Consider the following 14,314-nt stretch of genomic DNA (forward strand, 5'->3'; position numbering starts at 1 on the left):
TCACAGAGCTGTATGTTTTTGTAGGCTAAGGTTCGAGAGTTGGAGGAGAAATGCCGAACGCAAAGTGAACAGTTCAATCTCCTTTCTCGGGAGCTGGAAAAGTTCCGCCAACAAGCTGGAAAAATTGACTTGTTGAGTGGCAACACAGTCTGTAATTCTGATGTACCAGGGTCCCCCAATAAGGCTTTTGCCCAGTTAATAAATGGAATAGCAACTACCATTGGCAAAGGTAAGTCAGAGAAAAAATATATGTGGAAATGGGAAAAGGAGCTTTATTCAAAGTAAACTTTTAAATTGCATAAAAATTTGTTAAAGTTTTAAATTACAAGCAAAAAATGTCAACACCCAAAGTGTGGAAAAAGTACTGCATATAAGTAGGCTAAGAACCAGTTATATAAACTGAGTCCCGTTTAGACAGTGTCTGAGTTACATTTTAGAAATCCAAATGTGCAGAATATCTGGCACCTTACTAATAGATTAGATGATAAATGTATGATTATTATTAATATTTATTTTTAAAGCACCATTAATTCCATGGAGCTTTATATCTGAAGACGGTTCCATACATATTACATACAGAAACTAAAGTAAACAAATTGTAAGACTTGTACAGAGGGGAAGAGGACCCTTCCCCCACAGGCTTGGAATTTACAGGGTAATAGGAAAGGAGACTTTAGGTGGGGGTTGGGACAGCTCCAGTGGTAGTGAGGTGGCAGTGGGGTTATTGCAAGTTGTTGGCTTTCCTGAAGAGATGAGTCACAAATGTATGAGACAATCGGGCTTGTTGAAGCACAAAATTATAGAGGATGGGGGATGCTTGGGAATAATCTGGTAGGCGATTCGGTGAGGAAGGTACGAGAGCGGTAGAGAGGAGATCTTGGGGGGACTGGAAATTAAGTGTGGGGAAGTATAGGGAGACTAGTTTGGAGATGTATGGAGGAAACAGATTATGGACAGCCTTTTTAGCAGCTTAAACAGGATTCGCTGGGGAATTGGAAACTAGTGAAGGGATTACCAAAGGGTAGAGGTGGAGGAGTAGCAAGGGGATAGGTGGTTCAATCAGGCAGTGGAGTTAAGGATAGACTGGAGTCGTGCAAGAGTGTTAATGAAAAAGTTATAGAGGAAATGATGAAAGCATGCACTAACATTTTAGTAGATTCGAGGATGAGAAAAGGGCGAATTCTGGAAATTGTTTTGAATTGGAGGCAGCAGGAGGTGGTAATGGCTTGGATGTGTAGCGTGAAGGACAGGGCAGAGTCAAGGGTTACACCCAGTCAGCTGACGTGTGATACAGGGGAGAGCGTGATGTCACTTATTATAATTGGTAGACAGATAGATCAGGTAGGGGGGATGAGTGAGACGGGAGAAAGATGATGAGTTCGGTTTGTCCACATTAGGTATTGGAAAACTTGATGAGACAAAGTATTTTATGGCTGATGGACACTCTGTTGTTCTGGATAGCAGAAATGTGACATCTGGGCCAGACAGGTCAATTTGACTGTCATTAGCATATAGATGGTACTGGAAGCCATGGACATTGAGTTGTCTCAGGCCAAAGGTATAGATGGAGAAGTGTAGGTGTCCCAGGACAGAGCCCTGAGGAACACAGACAGATTGAGGGTGGGATGAGAAGGTAGTATGGGAATAGGAGACTCTAAATGTGCAGTTAGTGAGATATGAGAAGATCCAGGAGAGGGCACGATCTTTGATGCTAAGAGAGAGGATCTGTAGTAGGAGGGAGTGATCAACTGTGTTGAATGAAGAGCACAGGTCTAGAAGGAGGAGTATAGAATATTGTATGTTGGCTTTGGCAGTAATTTTTGTTAGAGCAGTTTCAGTGGAGTGGTAGACATGGAAGCCAGATTGTAGGTTGACAAAGAGTGTGTTAGATGAGAAGTGAGAGAAAATTTCAATGTGGATGTATTGTTCAAGGAGTTTGGAGGCAAACAATCTAACAATCAAATTATCAAAGGGGGTACAACAAATGTGATTCCCATTGGTCACGAGACAAGAAGTCCTCAAATCATCATGTAAAATGCACATGTACAAACAGCCACCAATCTATTAACTTTCTATTGGACCGATGGAGATAACACTGGCAGTGGTGGTCACATACATGTGCTTAACTGCTCCATTTACACAGCAAATTCAGGGGCCTTATGATTGGTGTTAGGTGCAACAGGTTGGATCTACAGTGAGCATACATTTTTTACCTATCTACAGGATATTGTTTAAAGGGAACCTGTCACCAGGTTTTCCCAAGATAGACTAAAGCCACCATCTTTAACTGATCTATTACCACAGTCCATCAGCCTATACAAAAGCCTCCAACTCCCTCTGCATATCCTTAAAAATAGCTCTTAGAAGTCTGCCGTATGCTAATTAGCACAGTACAGTCGAATGGGTGTTGGTGGTCTGGGCTTTGTGCTTCCTCTATCAGCTAAATCACCTACCTTGCTTGATCCACAGATCTGATGAATTAGCACAAAATCGGTGTTGTATCAATTCTCTGTAATTACTTGATTTTTAATGAGTAAAATGAAATTTATTCATTTTGCTGGCTTATACAGCACCAACATATTCCATAGCACTATGCAGACATCATCATCACTGTCCCCATTGGAGATCACAATATAAATTCCTTATCAATATGTTTTAGTGTGTGTGGGGAAACAAACACAGGAAGATACAGATTCCCTGCAGATGTTGTCCTTGGTGGGATTGGAATCAATGACCCCAGTGTTGCAAAGCAAGAGTTCTACTATCCCTCTTTCAAAAGGTTATGACTCTACACAGTCTGATTGGGCATTGTCGAGTATTTAGGGGATCAGGGAATCTATCACAAAGAGATTATTATCAGCTTGAACTTGTCAGAAAAATATGCCTTTTATTTTGTTTTCCATCACGCTGTATGCTTTTCAATATGGATATTAATAAAGCTTAATATTTGTTTTTTTTACTGAAGTTGGGCCATTGAGTTTTTATCTGTTACCAATTGGTAACACCCATTCGTCTATTTATACATTTCCAGGAGGAACAACAAAGGAAAGACATAATGTAGAGTTCTTAAAAAAGATGCTCTAGAATTATTATTTCATGAAGAATACAAATATTTGCTAAAACAGACATGTCGGGAGAGCAGACAGCTCCTCTTTAATACTGCATTTCATTTTCTGGTACCACATATCCATGGACTTTTTTGTCCTACATTTATAATCAAACATATTTTATATAGTTACATAGTTTAATGATTCATGACAAACATCCTAACCCTGGTAACCTTCCACTGTCTGTATTCTTAAGGTCTCACTACAACTCAGATATGTACAGTAAGACAAGGATGATCAGCTGCAGTTTCTGAACCTCACTTGAACCTGCTTTGAAGTATTTCCTCTTTTTCACATTGGCTTCTATGTTTCCTCTCCTGCCAGTCGTGTAGAGTGCTGGCACATTGTACAACGAAAGAAGTTAATTTGGAATAGGTTCAAAAGCTAAGAAGATAACATACCCTTCATCTTCTAAGTCATCCTCTGATGTAATCTTCAGCATTTGCTTGTGACTCAGAAGCACATTTACCTAATTGTCCTGCGACATTCTTCTCATTATCAGAAGGAGCTTATAACCATTTTTTAGCCTTTCCATGTACTGATTTAGATTAATTTAAAAATTAGTTAAAGGGGTTGTCTGGAGATGAATCTTCATGAGCTCACTGCTCCTCTGACTCCCGGCTTCCTGGTTGCCTGGTGTGCTTTGCTCCTGAAGACTGACAGTTTTGACCGGTGGCATGATCATGTCAGTGGTCCAAAGTGTGTTCTTTCCCAAGTTGCTAGCAGTGGCAGCTTGCCTCTGCAGTATGGCAAAAGTGCACGAGGACGGAAGCTGGCCAGATCTAGTGATCCAGCCAGCTGCAAAATGGCGCGAGCAGGCTGTAAAAGAATAGAGCATGCTCATTCAACACGCCAGCCAGGCTTTGACTGCATGCGGAGCAAACTTTGTGAAGCTGAAACTGAATAACATACAATCCTTCAAGACATAGTGCAGGTTGTGAAAATCTTGGCCAGTGTGAGACTTTTTAAAGTTTATAACTGCTTTGGTACTGCACTCGTCAGCAAATATTAGTAATTTGGCTTTACAGCGATTCCCTAATATACTTTAATTAAAGAAATGTCTGAATCTGCGTGCCCTTCTCTCTCTTTGCCAATTGATTATACATTCCTATGGCTTTGTATTCCTCGCTGATAATAAACAGTAGAGAGTTTTCAGCTTTCTCGATATATTGTTTGGTTTTTCACATAGTAGTTTGTGATTTCTAACTTTACATGTATAGGATGTAAATCAGACATTGCATATTAATCACATTATTGGTGGCCCTTGCCGATATGGAGAAGGAATAGATGTCAGAAAAAAAAACATTTGTATGGCCAGCTGTTCGTTCACCTGAAAACTATGGGAATAACAAAACCATGAAAGCTTATATCTCTCCATAACAACTTGTATAGAGCTGATGATCCTTGAGATTGGCGGTTCCACTTGATCGTGGTACCAGGAGTTAAAGGGGTTTTCCCGCGAACAAAAGCTGATTTTAATCAATAGATCTTGAAATGATTATAACTTCTACAATTGGATGTGTTTAATTAAAATGTTCCTGTGCTGAGATAATCTTATAAATGTGCCCCTGCTGTGTACTGTGTAATGGCCGTGTCTGACCGTGTAGGAACATGGTCTGATCATACCACATCTCCTGGCCAGGGGAGGAAGCAAAACAGTATACAGACATTACAGCATGGGATTGCAAATAATTCTTTTTTTGAAGTAAAACATTGTTTAAAAACAAATAATCAAATGTTTTACCTCATAAAAAGAATCAGCTGTGATCCCTTGCTCTCCTGTCTCTATACTTTCTTTTGCTTCCTCCCCTGCCCAGGAGATGTGGTATGATCAGACCATGTTCCTACACGGTCAGACACGGCCATTACACAGTACACAGCAGGGGCACATTTATAAGATTATCTCAGCACAGGAACATTTTATTTAAACACATCCAATTGTGGAACTTATTATTCTAAGATGTATTGATTAAAATGAACTTTTGTTCATGGTAAAACCCCTTTAAGAACATGACATATTGAGAATTTATTTTGTGTTTTATATTAATGCTATCCAAGATAATTGCTGGTTACTTATGAATCCACAAAAGATTCTAATTGCAGAAATTTGCTTAGAAATTGATAGCATTATACTATATAATCTGATTATACAATAATCCATGGAATTAACAAACTATTTTATAGCTGTGACAGATGATATGTAAGTTATTTGTTCCAATCTTACTTTAAAGAAAATAGTGTTCATTATGTGCTCACTGAAATACAATTTTTTATGCAGGTCATGAAAGTCCCGCTGGTAGCAGATCCTTGATTTCTGAGTTTATCCGCCCACTGCAAATTACAGGGGACAAGCCAGAGCAGCTGTCTGTTAAACCCACTTTTCTCTTAAGACCCCGGTCTGGCAGCCCAAGGCACAGGTTTGACCCTGACGTGAGTCTGCTCTATTGGTCAAAGATATTAATTACGAAAGAGCAGTCATTTATTTTTATCGTCTACATCAGAGACCTTGCAAAAATGTTTTAATGTATATTTTTCAGATGGATAATGAACAGAATACGAATACCTCAAAGCAAAGATACTCTGGGAAAGTCCACCTTTGTATTGCACGCTATAGGTAAGGACCTATTTCCCACTTACAGCATGGAATTATATCAACAACACAATATATATACAATGCTTTAGGCAGTACAATGTATTTTTATTACGACCATATGAACTGAATGCAAAGCAATTTTAAAATATTTAACCCCTTTCCTATATCCACTGTCCATGTACTGCTGATGTCAGGTGTGCATGTATGGAACAGGCTCCGGAGCTGAGACTGTACTGTGCATGGCAGGTGCCGGCTGTGCAAAACAGCCAGCACCTGTCTCTAACAGCAGTGATCAAAGGTACCACTTAAAAGAAACCTGTCACCAGATTCATCCTGCCCCAACTATGCATAGCAGGAATCAGAAATGGGCTGCACTAATACATCAAGGAATGTTTTAGTCTCGAATGCTGCGGTGTTTCAGAGTAAACATATTTTTAGAAGATGGCCAGATACTATGTGCTTCAGCTGAGTAGTCCAATGTGTCCCATTGCGCCAGTTGATTGACAGGTGCCTTTCTGTTGATTACTTTGACCTGTTAGCTGCTGTTGCTAGCTCAATTCCTTTGACTAACTAGTCAGCTGAAGCACCTAGTCCCCGGACGGCTTTTCAAAGTATGTTTAGCATAGCGTGGCAACCCATTGACACCCTGCGATCACTTTGTGGGAAGGGTGATGGACCTTAGAACAAACAACCCACTAAGAGTAAACTATTTAAAGGGAATCTGTCAGCAGGTTTTTGCTACCTCATCTGAGAGCAGCATAATATAGGTAAAGGGAAGCTTAATCCAACGATGTATTACTTAGTTTACTGGGTGCAGCCGTCTGACACAATCTTTTAGATTTAGCAATGAAGCAGAGCTGAGAAAGCTAACCCCAAAAACACCAGGTTCTCTATATACAATATCTATAGACAGTGAGCTTCTTATCACAAGATTGGGAATGTTGGATCAAGGCTCACGCAGCCAGCTAGACACAGCAATGATAAGTTCCTGGTGTTAAAACAATCATTGTAAGCAAACAAAACCAAGGAGCTTGATAAGAGAGGCATTTCTGAAATCTGTGTTTTAACCCCTACCTCATGCTGTCTTCATATTACATAGCAAAAACCTGCTGACAGATTCCCTTTAAATGCTGCTATCAGAGATTGACAGCGGCATTTAAAGGAACCTGTCATTAGATTCATACTGTCTGGCAAACGGGCAGCATGAATTTGACATTGACTGTCCAATTGCAGCCAGGCATGTTTTACCCTGAAATGCTATGTCCTAAATACTTAGACATTGCTGACTGCTCATGGGCAACATGCGTCCTGGCACTGTGATGTAGAAAAACAGCTCCTGGGATACTGAGAAATGGCCTTACCACTGGTTCCACAATTAATCTTTTCTATACTGTAAGTGAAAATGGATGTCAAGTGCCAAGCCTAATGCGTCAAATAGTGTCTACACAAACTATCAAAAGGCATTTGCACATCATTGGGCTTCCAAGCAGATGTCCAACTACAGATGTTCCATTGACCTCATGCCACTTCTTTCAAAGGCTATCATGCTGGCAAGATAAAGGCAAGACAGCAATGGAGACTGAAATGGAGGGATGGAGGGATCTGCCTGTAGCGGATACTTGATACTGAATAAATTGAGATATGTTTTGAAAATTTTGTTTGCAATTTCATGATTTGCATATCATTAACATATCTCTCGATACTGTGATTTCCATAATTTTACGACTTTTTAGAAGTGTAGAACAATAATCAAATCTTACTACATATGAGTTTTCCATTTCTAACAAGACAATATTATTATTATTATTATTATTATTACTATTGTGAAGAAAAATTTATTTTTTTTAAATAAATTCTGGCGAATCCTGCCAAGCATGAAGCCTATTCACCTGGGTTGCACTCAGAGTGCAATGTAACATAATGAATTCTGACAGTTTAAAAAAATCTGAAGAACAATATGACCTATACTATACAAGAGTGTTCAGATGTTTCATTACATGAGTATTTTTTGCTTGTATTTTAGGAGTTTATCTTTCTTAACTAATATAAAATTGTTTTATAATTTATAAGTTAATTTGAACTGTCTTTCATGACTTTATTTATTGTGAGGTTTAGACACTTTTTGTTCCTTGTCCAACAAGTCATGTGTCTTTGCTGAAAAGGGATCTGGCTTCTTGGAAATGGGCACGGCTTGATGTGCCACACCGTGCTAAACAAAAATACGCCCCCAAAAATTTGGCACAAATTTCTGGCACTTACTAAGCCATCTAATATGTAATATGCACCAATCTTATCACCATTAGCCACTATGATTAACTGGCGCACCTTAAGACTGTCTTGTCTCAGTTTGCACTTCTAAAACTTAGACAATATTGTAAGTATTCCCCAGCGTGTTTTCTCCCATTCTTCATGTTTTCTTGGTAATCCCATTTCTTTCTCTCTTTAATTTTCTTCCAGTTATAATCCCTTTGATGGACCAAATGAAAACCCAGAGGCAGAACTTCCACTGGTGGCAGGAAAATACCTCTATGTTTATGGAGATATGGATGAGGATGGGTTCTATGAAGGTATTTCAGTCTTTCAATATAACTGCATGCTTAAAGAAGCACTTCCGTTTTTTTTTTATTCCCCAAATCTGTATAAATGTTACTGTAGTGCTGTGTAGTTGTACTGATATACTCACCGATCGCTGTCTTCCCTGGTTCTCAGCAACACTCTGGTCCTCTTCTGTGTCACAGGACGGAGATTCCGACTCTCCCGATCACACTGTGGTCTATGTGTGAGCCAAAAGTCTATTTTACAATGTAAACCTATGGAGTCTCAATCTAATGCTCCATAGGCTTACACTGTAAAAGACACTACCGGCTCACACATAACCCCTATTCTGAGCTGGCGAGGCGGAAGAGCCATCACATGACTCAAAAGAAGACCAGAGTGGTGCTGGAAATCGGAGAGGATGGTGATCAGTGAGTATATTAACACACACTAAACTAACATTTACACAGGTTTAGAGAATAAAAAAATATAAAGTAGTGTTTCTTTAAACAGTAATTAACTTTCACTTTTTTTTAAATAATTTTGTCCAGTATGGAAAGTTATGAAGCTTTTCAAGTCACATTATTAAGTGATCTGTATTGATTCCTATAAACAACATTGCTTTCAAATCTCTGCTTTTCTCAAGTTTATTTGCAGAATGTACTCATTTGGAGTACTGATGTTGGCAGTATCCTCCTCTTAACATTCTGCAACTAGACATAGGAAATGTGATATAGATGGGTAGCTGCTCAATATCGTGAACCTTTTAAAGGGACCCTGTCAGCAAGTTTTTGCTATTTAATCTAAGAACAGCACAATATAGGGTACGAGACCCTGATTATAGGGATGTGTCACTTATTAGGCTGTATGTTGTAGTTTAAATGGAAACAGTGTTTTACCTGCAGGAGATTATCACTACACGACTACAGCTCAGGTGCAGAGCAGTCAGGCTAATCTGTGTAACCCCACCCCCACCATTGAGTACCAGCTTGCTCACCTCACTTGGGCAGGGTTATACAAAGAGCAAAAGACTTATCTTTGTTACATTCCCATCGCCACAAATCTTACTCTAGTCAGTGACTTCAGTAAGATTTCAGGTATAAGGTACTAGGTCTAGTAATGAATTACATGGATGGACATTGAGACTTTGATGTCTCAGTCCCTACATGTCCAAGTGTGGCCACCAAGTGTCTATGATGTAGATTCCAACCTGTTAAGGACATTCTAGCATTTTGTCACATTGTATTAAAGTTGGAATCCTTGACCAAATTCAAGAATAGGTAAATTCAGATAAATCTATAGTCATGGATAGCACTATAAAAATAATGCATTTTTTTACATTTGGGCTTCATTGAGAGAACTAGAAAACAAAAGCAACAAGGTGTATGATACAAATTAAATACACATAAATAAATAAATACACTTTATAGTGCCTACATAGATCAACAAGTAGCCTCTTCAGAGAGGAAGAGTACAGGAACTCTCGCCACCTGTTAGAGGTAGCAATCATAAAAGTTAATATCGAACACTTTAAAAGGCGCATGTCTTAGGATAGGAAGCTAAATCAGGGGAGATTTGCATAGACTATAAGTCTCCATATGCCAACTTGGCACTCTGCACAAGGAGAAAGTATACAGTGGGTACTGAATGTATTCAGACCCCTTTAAATTTTTCACTTTTTGTATCATTGCAGCCATTTGGTAAATTCTAAAAAGTTCATTTTTTTTTCTCATTAAAGTACACTCTGCATCCCATCTTGACTAAAAAAAATAGAAACGTAGCAATTTTTGTAAATTTATTAAAAAAGAAAAACTGAAATATCACATGGTCATAAGTATTCAGACCCTTTGCTCAGACACTCATATTTAAGTCACATGCTGTCCATTTCCTTGTGATCCTCCTTGAGATGGTTATACTCCTTCATTGGAGTCCAATTAAACTGATAGGACTTGACTTGGAAAGGCACACACCTGTCTATATAAGAGCTCACAGCTCACAGTGCATGTCAGACCAAATGAGAATCATGAGGTCAAAGGAACTGCCCAAGGAGCTCAGAGACAGAATTGTTGCAAGGCACAGATCTGGCCAAGGTTACAAAAGAATTTCTGCAGTACTCAAGGTTCCTAAGAGCACAGTAGCCTCCATAATCCTTAAATGGAAGAAATTTGGGACCACCAGAAGTCTTCCTAGACCTGGCCATCCAGCCAAACTGAGCAATCGTGTGAGAAGAGCCTTGGTGAGAGAGGTAAAGAAGAACCCCAAGATCACTGTGGCTGAGCTCCAGAGATGCAGTAGGGAGATGGGAGAAAGTTCCACAAAGTCAACTATCACTGCAGCCCTCCACCAGTCAGCCCTTTATGGCAGAGTGGCCCAACGGAAGCCTCTCCTCAGTGCAAGACATATGAAAGCCCACATAGAGTTTGCTCAGAAACACATGAAGGACTCCCAGACTATGAGAAATAAGATTCTCTGGTCTGATGAGATGAAGATAGAACTTTTTGGTGATAATTCTAAGCGGTATGTGTGGAGAAAACCAGGCACTGCTCATCACTTGCCCAACACAATCCCAAAAGTTAAACATGGTGGTGGCAGCATCATGCTATGGGGGTGTTTTTCAACTGTAGGACAGGAAACTGGTTGCAATTGAAGGAAACATGAATGCGGCCAAGTACAGAGATATCCTGGATGAAAACCTCTTCCCGAGTGCTCTGGACCTCAGACTTGGCCGAAGGTTCACCTTCCAACCACACAATGACCCTAATCACACAGCTAAAATAACAAAGGAGTGGCTTCAAAACAACTCTGTGACCATTCTTGACTGGACCAGCCAGAGCCCTGACCTAAACCCAATTGAGCATCTCTGGAGAGACCTGAAAATGGCTGTCCACCAACGTTCACCATCCAACCTGACGGAACTGGAGAGGATCTGCAAGGAAGAATGGCAGAGGATCCCCAAATCCAGGTGTGAAAAACTTGTTGCATCAATCCCAAGAAGACTCATGGCTGTACTAGCTCAAAAGGGTGCTTCTACTCAATACTGAGCAAAGGGTCTGAATACTTATGACCATGTGATATTTCAGTTTTCCTTTTTTAATAAATTTGCAAAAATTTCTACATTTGTTTTTTTCAGTCAAGATGGGGTGTAGAGTGTACTTTAATGAGAAAAAAAGGAACTTTTTAGAATTTACCAAATGGCTGCAATGAAACAAAGAGTGAAAAAATTAAAAGGGATCTGAATACTTTCCGTACCCACTGTATCTCTTAGATTCCCATGTAGATCAGTGAAGAGCAGGAGACATAGAGGACAATGTAACTGTGATTTATCAGCTGTGAAGTTCTATTTCTTTTGTCAGGAACACATTATAATTAATGGGGTTCGCAATGACTTTTATTATTTTTGCATATGGGGCTAAGAACTAACAGCTTGTTGTGTGTAGGGACGATCTCTGCTGGCTCAGAGGGGACACAGACAACTCCGGCTAGTGATTCCCTGTTTCTACTGTCGTCATGTCAACAGATCAGCATCTTCTCTTCTGCTCTGCTCTGTTGACGGGGAATCTCTGCCGATGTCATGCTGATTGACACTCGGCTACCCACTACCTAACTGTAAGAAGCAGGCTGTTCATTAGCATGTCATTGGAAGTGACCTCTCTTAAACAGAGCAGACCAGAAGAGAAAGAGCTGTTCTGTTGATGAAAGGTAAAATGAAGCAGAGGAATCGCCAGCTGAGCCGGCAGAGTTCGTCACCATGCAGAACAGACCGGTAGTTAGCAACTGTCTGCCGGTTAGTTCTTAGCCTCATACACAAAAATAATAAAAGTCCTGTATAATCCCTTTAAGCATTCTGCCCGACTACTTTAATTCTGCTGAGGTTTTTTTTATGGTGTTCCTATTTTACTTACTGATCATCTTCCCCTATTTCAGCACCAATCCAGTCCTCTTCTGGACCTTTTTACCACTTTTCAGCTTTGTCTTCTTGCATTGTGTGGGGCTGCATTGCATTTCCAATGTAAGTCTATGAACCCGAGAATAACTCTCCATAGACTTACATCAAGAAAGAGACCTACAGTCCGCACATAAACCTCTTTGTGAGCCGGTGAAGTCTGGCTGGGATTAGAAGAGGAAAGTATTGATACTGCAGAATTGCATTCATAGATTGTAGTGTATACTCTCTGATGAACGCAAGCTCTAAAGGTAGACAGTTCCTATCCAAAAAATAGTTACTAAATGCCATTACCCCTGCGCTTTCCACTAATATGTACGGTATATGTATTATCGTAGAACCCTAAAAGAAATTTTAGAATACATTCCTTTATAACTGTATGTATTTGTAACACAGGAGAATTGCTGGATGGCCAGAGGGGACTAGTACCATCAAATTTTGTGGATTTTGTTCAAAATGAAGAATTTCATGTCTCCAGCACATTGGCTAGTGAACAGGAAGAAAATTTTCTCAATCACTCAGCTCCGCTTTTTCAAGGAGAACACAAGCTAGAGATCACCCCACCAATCCATATAGAGTCCAGTGTGCTGAACAATGGCACAGGGACCATGGATGTGAACATTGATGAGATTGGAGAAGACATTGTGCCTTATCCTCGGAAAATAACCCTTATCAAACAACTCGCCAAAAGTGTTATTGTGGGCTGGGAGCCACCACTAGTGCCACTGGGCTGGGGTACAATCCACAGCTATAATGTGTTGGTGGGAAAAGATGTCCGTGCTACTTTGAGCTTTGGAAGCAGAACCAAATGTCTACTTGAAAAACTGGATCTTGCCACAGTTACATACCGCATATCAATCCAGACCGTCACAGATCGGGGCAACTCTGATGAGCTCCAGTGCACTTTGCTGGTTGGGAAGGATGTTATTGTAGCTCCTTCCCATCTCAAAGTGGACAATGTCACCCCAATGTCTGCAGAACTTACCTGGCTCCCAAGCAACAGCAATTATAGCCACATCATATTCTTGAATGATGAGGAATTCGACATTGTTAAGGCTGCCTGTTACAAGTATCACTTTATCAACATAAAACCCAATACAATCTACAAAGTCAAACTTCTTGCAAAGCCCCACCAAATGCCATGGCAGCTTCCTTTGGAACAGAGAGAGAGGAAGGAAGCCTATGCAGATTTTTCTACTCAACCGTCAGGTCAGTTATTATATATTTATGCAATGTGATACTTTTTTGTGAAACCCATGCGCTGCTAAATTGAGGAATCTATTTGCCATTGAGAAATTGTGAAACCTTAAGGTTAAGTTGCAACGATGAGTATTTGGTTCATTTTTGACACTGCTTATTTTCACTGTGCAAAAAAAATGCAGTGTTTTAAAAGTCCAGCAAAGTGAGTGGGATTTCTAGAAATCTGATGCCCACTGTGCTTTTTTCATGCTGCGTAATCAGAGCTTCGATGCATTTTTGATATTTGCAACATGTAAATTTCTCTAGCGGAAAATGTGCATTTTATTTGCAAATTTTTCCTATAGACTTGAATGAAATGTGTAAAATAAGCAGGTAAAAACACATATGTGTTTAGCGTGTTTCCACAGCGGAAATGCACTAAAAACTTATGTAATCTGCACATGACTTTATCAATAAAGTTTTATCAAAGCTAAGTTACTGGAAGTATTCAAAGCAAAGCAGCTTTATTTAAAAGTTGAACAAGCAAAAGGTGACAAAAAACGCAGCATAGAAAACATGATAAAAACTGGACAGGATGGGCATGTGACTGCTACAGCCAATGACTGGCCACAATGATCACTAATGCAACAATTGTCTACAGCGTTCATATTGTGGTGGGCATGTCCATGCAGCAGTGATTATGCGTCAGTGATTGATTGCAGCAGTCCCATGGTTCTCTTGGCCAGTAAAAAAATTGCGGAAACCCTCGGGATCCAGGGCAGCATTGGATCAAAAGCTTCCTGGCTAATACCAAAGCCCTATAGGAGTACTAATATTGCAGATGCTTGTATTCACTACAAAGCACTCATTGAGCACTGTGTAGTCGACAAGATATAAGACAGAAGTGGTAATAAACCGCTTCTCTCTTCTCCCCAGGGTAACTGGCTGTGTCTGACA

The 14,314-nt window shown here is 39.9% G+C and overlaps 1 protein-coding gene across 24 annotated transcripts in view; it reads left to right on the forward strand.

Moving 5' to 3' along the window:
- The window catches only part of RIMBP2 (RIMS binding protein 2), a 711,286-nt gene that overhangs the window by 529,196 nt on the left and 167,776 nt on the right, over positions 1–14,314 (forward strand). For all 24 annotated transcript variants that reach the window (XM_073676113.1, XM_073676112.1, XM_073676118.1 and 21 more), the window contains 5 exons: positions 25–229; positions 5,386–5,537; positions 5,645–5,721; positions 8,158–8,267; positions 12,575–13,387. In XM_073676113.1, the coding sequence (XP_073532214.1) occupies positions 25–229; positions 5,386–5,537; positions 5,645–5,721; positions 8,158–8,267; positions 12,575–13,387 (1,357 nt within the window). The remainder of the gene's footprint in view (positions 1–24; positions 230–5,385; positions 5,538–5,644; positions 5,722–8,157; positions 8,268–12,574; positions 13,388–14,314) is intronic.

This window comes from Phyllobates terribilis, unplaced genomic scaffold (genome assembly GCF_046119375.1).
Source record: "Phyllobates terribilis strain yellow unplaced genomic scaffold, ASM4611937v1 Scaffold_1__5_contigs__length_1240528914, whole genome shotgun sequence".
NCBI lineage: Eukaryota > Metazoa > Chordata > Amphibia > Anura > Dendrobatidae > Phyllobates > Phyllobates terribilis.